Below are 7,477 nucleotides of genomic sequence, written 5' to 3'. Positions count from 1 at the left end.
AGAAAGCATCAAAGTAACTTTTCACTTTTTCAATTTTATTCCATCCATAGAGGAATTAAACAAAACGATTCTCAATTCATCATCATCATCATCATCATCATCTATTTGTCTTCTGGTTTGTTGAAGACGTATGTCAGAGAGCACTTGCCACAGTATTGTCTGTCAAAGTGTGATGCCATGAAGACTCCTGCACCACATTCCTCACTTGGGCATTCCCTGCGGAGTCGAGTGATCTTGCCATTTTCATCCACCTGTTGAAAGCAAAATTAAAAAACGAAAAAAAGCTTAAAAAAAAGCTTCAAAACACTTTTTAATAATCTAACCAGAACATCAAGTGGTCAAAAGGGTTCAAACTGATCACAAGAAGCACTTGCTCTCATGAGTTATGCTTTCAATATAACAGTTCTACAAATCTGGCTCAGAAGTGACTTTTAAGATGATTTAAGATTATCAGTATTGTCCCCCAAATATGCTAGGAAATTGGGTGATGATCAGCTGCACTGACATTTCAACGACCATTTTACAGCCAGTCTCATGGATGTTATCCACATTCACATATTTGTCTACTTCAATAATCCTCAATCTATGTGACTAATTTTTGGGGGATCCCAGGCTCAAGGAAAGTATTTTTAAATATTTTTTAGCATGCTAAAAAGTTTGGGCCAACACTGATGACCTTTAAAGAACCACTGCGATGATAGCTGCGTACAGAACGATGCATACGCAATCACCAAAACAGTGCTAGCTGAATACAAACCTTGCATTTGAGAAAGCTAAAATACTTGCTGGATTGAGCCAACAAGTTTGCCAACAGATTTGAGCCAACAAGGATACTCAGATAAGACTTAATAATCAGAGACTTCAGTGGTGTCCTAAGTGCATTAATCATCATTGTATCCGTGCTAGGCTCTTGATGGGAAAAATCACTTGCTCAAGGGCACAGACAACTTCCAGGTTACCATACTCTTACTTTCTCTGAACTACTGTCATAGTACATAGAGTGCCCTTACATAAGTGCTTATATCGAAGAAGTAAAACAAGACTTTGCGATTTCAAACAGTTAAATATTATATCTCCAATTTTTTTTCTTTCCCACTACTACTACTACTACTACAAATAAGTCTGCAAATATGACTCGCGGATAACATTTTAGTATGCCATGTTGCTATTCATTGGACTCGCTCGGCACGATTCATTTCAACAGTGCAGGATATGTCTCAAATTTATGAAAATCTGGAACCAATTTTCTTTTTTTTCTGCAATGAAGTCCAGCCACCGGAATATTGCTTCAAGTGACGTGTCGTGGCAATGAAATGTCAAGCCAGGGGACAACTCCTCAAAGTTCAAGTAAAACTGCTACTTTTCAAGTAATTCTTAATCCCATTTCACCAACCGAATTGTACCTTGTAAAACTTGAGTACTGCAAGCTTGACCTTCTTCTTCTTGTGACTGGTCTTCTTAGGTGTGGTGTAGTTCTTCTTCTTACGTTTCTTACCGCCACCACGGAGTCGCAGGACCAGATGGAGCGTGGACTCTTTCTGGATGTTGTAGTCTGAGAGGGTTCTTCCATCTTCAAGTTGTTTGCCCGCAAAGATAAGACGCTGTTGGTCTGGTGGAATCCCTGCAATACAAAAGGTCAATTTGTGCCTATTTATAGTGAATTGCTTTTTCATGGTTTAATTGACTCCCAGGTTAATTTAAAGTGTTTTATGTTAACTTTTCCTAGCCTAGATCCAAAACTCATACCAATGTAATCAAATTTCACTCAAAATAGGAAAACAGCTGTTCAAATCAGCAAACACTGGTCACCAAAAGAAAATATTGATTGAAAAGTGGTGAACGATTCCATGCTAAACATTTTGTTACCTGAGATAATCAAGTCGATGATTGACTATTCAAAATGATACTTGTCAAGCATGTGACCAGTATTGGTATAGCTATGGGCCAGGCTATCATCAAATTTTTCTCCCCTTCAAAACTTTGGCAAAAGTCTGCTTCACTTTTTAGCAGAAAGAATGTCTAGAAAAGCTAGGGGCAGGCTGTGCTACATCTACAGTGAGCAACAACTTTACTTTGAAAAGACGTATATGTTTTTTGAAAATAATGCATTTTTCTAGATAAGTATATATCTCAAAAGGAAGTTATTTCAGTTGGATACTCAGAAACACTTTATAATCATGGCTGTCAGCGGTGTCCTAAGTGTAATAATCATCATTGTATCCATGAAAGGGTCCACCTCAGTCATTATCTGCTAAAATTCCCGCCCCCCCCCTCCTCCGCAGCCAGAAAGTTGAAAAGGGTCAAGATAGGATGCCAGAGATTATCAAAAGGGCATCTAGACTATCTTTCAAAGAAAATGTAACTTACAATTTCAAGTGAAAAAGAATGGGAATACTCAAACTTTGAAAATGTAAATGACTGGGTGAGTGGTTGGGAGGATGTAGTGAAGAAGAGATTATTCACCCCATTAGGCAATCCGAAAGATGAAAGACCTTAGTCTTACCAAAGCATTTTAAGATACCTGATACATATTTGACAGAGGTATAGAGAATGCCAAACAATGAACCCAACCATTATGTTGGCAGACACTATAGGCAATTTGTTTGGCTTTAACAATGTTTTTACCTTCCTTATCTTGAATCTTTGACTTTACATTTTCGATTGTGTCACTAGGTTCAACCTGTGAGTGGAAAATAAAAGGGAAAGTAAAGATGGTTATACACATATAAAGGTAGGTTAAAATATGATTCATTTGCTTTTCACAACTGCTTTCAAAATTTAGCTGAACTAAAGCCACATTAAGAATGGCCTATACACAGCTAGGCTAAATAGGAGCCCTAGCATTAAAACTTCAGAAGCAAAGGTTAGGCTTATTTACTAGCACTGTAGTAGTGCAACAATCTACATCAGTACTTTTGTTTTGAGAACGACGCAATCTCATGTGGAATTTTTCATATTAATATCAAAGTTCACTGAGACCCGTTCAAGAGTGGAGGTTTATTTGGAATCAGGCATGAAATTTTGAGAATGAAAGGTTACGTGGAAGTATTCATAACGATAACTAAGTCTGCTGAGTTTCCATTCAGGGGTGAAAGCATGTTTGCGATAGGATTGGGCGATATTTGCTTTTTAACGTCACGATAAATAGTTCAAAAATTATCGCGATATTTCGATAGTAACGATAATTTTTTCCTCTAACAGAATTAGCGTAAATGTCGAGCTTTGAGTGGACGGAGAAAGAGAGATATATGGAGGGGACATTCAAAGAGAATATCTGAGTTTGTTATGAACTGTTCCCTTGAAAATAAATAAATAAATAACCCCGGAAAATTTTAGTACTTTTGCGTGTCTGGCGATAAAAAATTCGCAGTTGAGGATTCAAAATACTGACAACTTTTTCAGTTTAGATTGTCACGAAACTGATGAAAATTTTAAAATGACAAGTTAGAGTAACTATATTATGTGATAAAATGAATAGAGATTTAATCTGTCTTACGATCTTTCAAAAGTTTAACTTACAAAACTGTTGATATTTTGAAACAAACTACCTTCAGCAAAGCCCAGTTTCTAGACTGCCTAACAATGAATAGCGTGCACTATACGTACATCAGTTTACAACTGCAGTGTTTAACCCTACTTAAATACTACGGTAGGCTACATGTGAGGCGAATTTTCCCAGGTACCTTACCAAACAACTGAGCACATCCCCTGTCTAACACCTGTTTGTTAACATTTTTTGGCACGTTTCCAAAAAACGTATCATGGAGTTTTTTTAACTATTTTGGCTCCACTCTAGAATTAATTAGGTCAGTCAGTAAAGGATCGGTAAAGTTATGTGAAATATTATCTTAGACGTTCAAGAAAAGTAGGTAAATATCCCCGTAACATTAAGGTAAGTAAAACACACCTCAAGCCAACTGACTCCTCCACATGAACAAAACAATCTATTCCCCATGATACACGAGGCACAGTCTTTACCATACACACATAGGACGATATCAAGGCCCCAATAGCTATGGCCATCTTTATGAAAGTAAACCTTGTAATCCCATGTTTTAGGCCACTTGGCATGATTAACTAAATGCTAAACATTGTTTCCATGTTCTTGTAGAAAACGTCAACTTCGCAAAATACAATTAGTTGTGTTTTTGTTGTTACGTGTGAGATCCCTTACCGACGAAGTGGTTAGGCTATTTGCTTTACACTTATCTATGGAAGGACATTATTTTTTCCCTTTTTCTAGAAAACACTTTCTTTTCCCCCCGCTTAACACCAGATGTGGTCTTACGGTTTATTCATAAATGGGTGTACTAGAGCCTTGTTTACATGACATTAGTTGCATTTAGCACGATATGCCAGTTTCGCGTCAAGTTTTCGAAAGTGTTTTGCTCGATCTTTCGTATAATTTGCACTTTTCGTACACAATTGGTAATTTCTCTACTGATTTTCAGAGTTTTGTTCTCTATACAGTCAAGGGTATACGTTGTGCATTGAGTATAAACTTTTCGCGATTGCAAGAAAACGATGCGGGGATTTCCAGCAGACAAATGTTTTCTTTGCGGGATTACTGAGTCAGTTGAAGGGAATCCTGCACCTTGAGGGAACAATGAACAGCTGTACTGTATCGAGGGGGAGTCAATATGGCATACTGACTCCCCCTCCCCCCTCGATACAGTACAGCTGTTCAGTGCGTATATAGTACCAGGGGGTTGTTCAATAACAACTCCCTGTACTGGTAGTACACGTTAGAATTCAATAGTGACGTAAAGACTTTTAATACTGACCAACTACGAGGTCAAACACGCTCCGCAGTCTTGTTGAAAGCTGTCAGAACAGAGTAATAATACAGCTCTGTGTCTTGAACATACAAACACATTGTCGTGTAGTACTGTGGGGTTTATACAGGGTGGGTCACTAACACCGTTCTCATTGTGTATATGTGCACGTAGCGAACATGTTGTAAAGGACGGGTTTTATATGAAGTACAAAAGTTAGTAAATGAAGTTGATAAACTTCATTTCTTTTCAACTTCTAACCATGGAATGCTAGAATAACATTCACACATAAAACGGAGAAAGGATAATAGCATTTTTTTCCACATTTAGTTTTAATTTCTTTCACAAAAAATTATCGTCATTTGTTCAATCCTCAAAAAAAATCGTCTTGAAAAAAAATTATCGCGATAATAATAATTTTCGATATATCAGCCAACCCTAGTTTGCGATATAGCCTTTAAAGGGATTATTAAAATTCTTCAAGTTCACTGTTCTGGGATGGGGTTACAGACTCTGAGGGGGATCAAAACTATATAAATAATTTCATGTGGACTGCATGTACAGAGAATATTGCATAGGCCTAGGCTTAAAAGTTAAATCCATCGACCCTCAATCCTGGTTTAGGCCTAGCCCAGGCCAAGGAAGGCAACTGCAAAATACCCACAACTCACAGTCACACACAGGGCTTTTTGAGAATGATAATACATTGTTTTCTATTGGGACTTCTGGTCATGATCTGTGAGATTCAAGAGGGTATTCTGCAATTTAACATAGGCCTAGTTTAGAATTAGCTGTAGTAGCATCGCAGTTGTGATAGGCCATTTCAAATTTTGCAGGGTGTTCTATAGTTGTAACTTGTACCAAAATTAACATAAGTTCCATTATTTGATATATAAACTGAGCTAACTTTCGAATGTAGCCTTTAGTCTATGCGTTCATCCTACCGCACAAAAGTATGGGTACGTCACTACGTGAACCTACGACATACATTATCACCCAATTCAGACATAACGTTAGGGCTAGGCTACATGTGTATGTGTGCTACAGTCTACAACAACGTGATATGTCGATTCCCCTTACCTCAAGTGTGATGGTTTTCCCAGTCAAAGTTTTCACAAAAATCTGCATCGTGAAGGATTGTTATCCCACCTTAATGAAAGAAAACACACGATAGATGTAAAGCAATTTTAAAATCATTTATTTAGTATGGGGGATATGATGAATTTATTCAATTTCTAGCAATTTTATATTACTTACTTCACGCATGGCAAGTCGGGATGGTAAAAGAGGGTGAAAGGGTTACATTCAACGTAGAAGTTCTGGTTCAGCCGTTCACAGAAAGGTTCGTCTCCCGATGTACGTCCTATCACTACGACGTTGTCACAGAGTGTTAGCACCAATCAAAATAGATCTCAGAAAAGATTTAGGGTTTCAGCCAATCGCAGGCATTTCCTGGATAAACAACATGTCTGCGCCCTTGTGTAAACTTATGCCGATCCCGGTTTCAGTAGTGTACATGGAATTACGTACTAATAGCCAAGGCCTATACTAGTTACAGTCACTTTATTACGCTGAACAACCAAAGTACGTGAAGGCTTCAGGTCCTATTTTTGATATGAACGCAATGCATGTGTGCCCGGTGACTGTGCTGAGGACTAGCAGGTAAAAGTGGTCGGATTTTCACAAAATAACGTTATTGCGTTACTTGACAAATTGACAATTCGTCCATATGAGTCAGTTACACACTGAGACGTGAGACTGGAGTAGGCTAGGCCCTAATAATTAAATAGGCAAAGGCCTAACGTTTACAGCTCGTATGGCACCTGTACCTATTTATCTGAAAACCAAACTCATGATGAGGGACGTGTTGAAGATTCATGTGGATCTTCCAGGCAGGTAGGTCTAGGCCAGGGTTGTCCAACCTTTTGCAGAGGAGGGCCACATGGAATGATTATGATGAAGGAGGGGGCCACATGGACCCTAGCCTACGCTCGATTTTTTGCCCGAAGCCCAAGGCAACAAAATGTGAGCACTGCGAGCAGAGCGCACTGATTATACAGTTGTTATTCTGCCGATTCGAAGTAAGCTTTCACATTCATATGGTACGGATTCTAAAGTCAGGCCCTGATGGTACTGATTTATTTTCCGTCCTGATAAAACGGATGAATAAAGTTCAGCCGCCCGCCCCTCCCCCCCCCCCTCCACTGAGAGAGTGTCACAAAAACTGACCTGTATGCAGTTTTTTGGATGCAGAAGGTTCGGATGATGATTATATAGCTTCAAATTATTATCAATATATCTACTCACTAAAATTTCGCACCGTAGATAATCTCTGGCGGGCTGGACGCAGCCCTGAGGCCGGTCGGACTGTGGCCCGCGGGCCGTAGGTTGGACAACCCTGGTCTAGGCTATATAATGTTTGTTCTCCAGTCCTACATTTGTTCAAACAAGAAGATATTATTCCTACTTCCCCATGATATTTCAGAAATATGATAGATTTGAAGACAAACAAAGGTCTGATTGAGATATTGAAATGCATTGGTCTCCAACTGTGTAAACTCATTGAACTTCAATAGGCCTGTACATGTTATGATATTCGTTGTAAATTGATTGTGCCATTAATAACATTGTCTGCAAAAAAAAACATTTTTACAGGTTGCACAAGATTATTCTTCCCCTGATGAAGTCTTCTCAAAATAGGT

The 7,477-nt window shown here is 38.6% G+C and overlaps 1 protein-coding gene across 2 annotated transcripts in view; it reads right to left on the bottom strand.

Moving 5' to 3' along the window:
• Nucleotides 1–14: 14 nt before the first annotated feature.
• LOC139971884 (ubiquitin-ribosomal protein eS31 fusion protein) overlaps nucleotides 15–7,477 on the bottom strand; it is a 205,163-nt gene continuing 197,700 nt past the window's right edge. Inside the window, exons 1-5 of one of the 2 annotated variants that reach the window (XM_071978696.1) lie at nucleotides 6,033–6,077; nucleotides 5,856–5,924; nucleotides 2,626–2,680; nucleotides 1,404–1,621; nucleotides 15–251 (exon numbers count right to left, since the gene is read on the bottom strand). In XM_071978696.1, coding sequence (XP_071834797.1) covers nucleotides 102–251; nucleotides 1,404–1,621; nucleotides 2,626–2,680; nucleotides 5,856–5,903 — 471 coding nt within the window. In that variant the 5' untranslated portion in view covers nucleotides 5,904–5,924; nucleotides 6,033–6,077 and the 3' untranslated portion in view covers nucleotides 15–101. Of the gene's footprint in view, nucleotides 252–1,403; nucleotides 1,622–2,625; nucleotides 2,681–5,855; nucleotides 5,925–6,032; nucleotides 6,078–7,477 lie in introns of those variants that run through there. The other variant, XM_071978697.1, reaches the window with a different exon arrangement.

Source organism: Apostichopus japonicus, chromosome 8, assembly GCF_037975245.1.
Source record: "Apostichopus japonicus isolate 1M-3 chromosome 8, ASM3797524v1, whole genome shotgun sequence".
Lineage (NCBI taxonomy): Eukaryota > Metazoa > Echinodermata > Holothuroidea > Aspidochirotida > Stichopodidae > Apostichopus > Apostichopus japonicus.
Note: the sequence above shows the minus strand (reverse complement) of the source record. Positions and strands in the feature narration are given on the sequence as shown.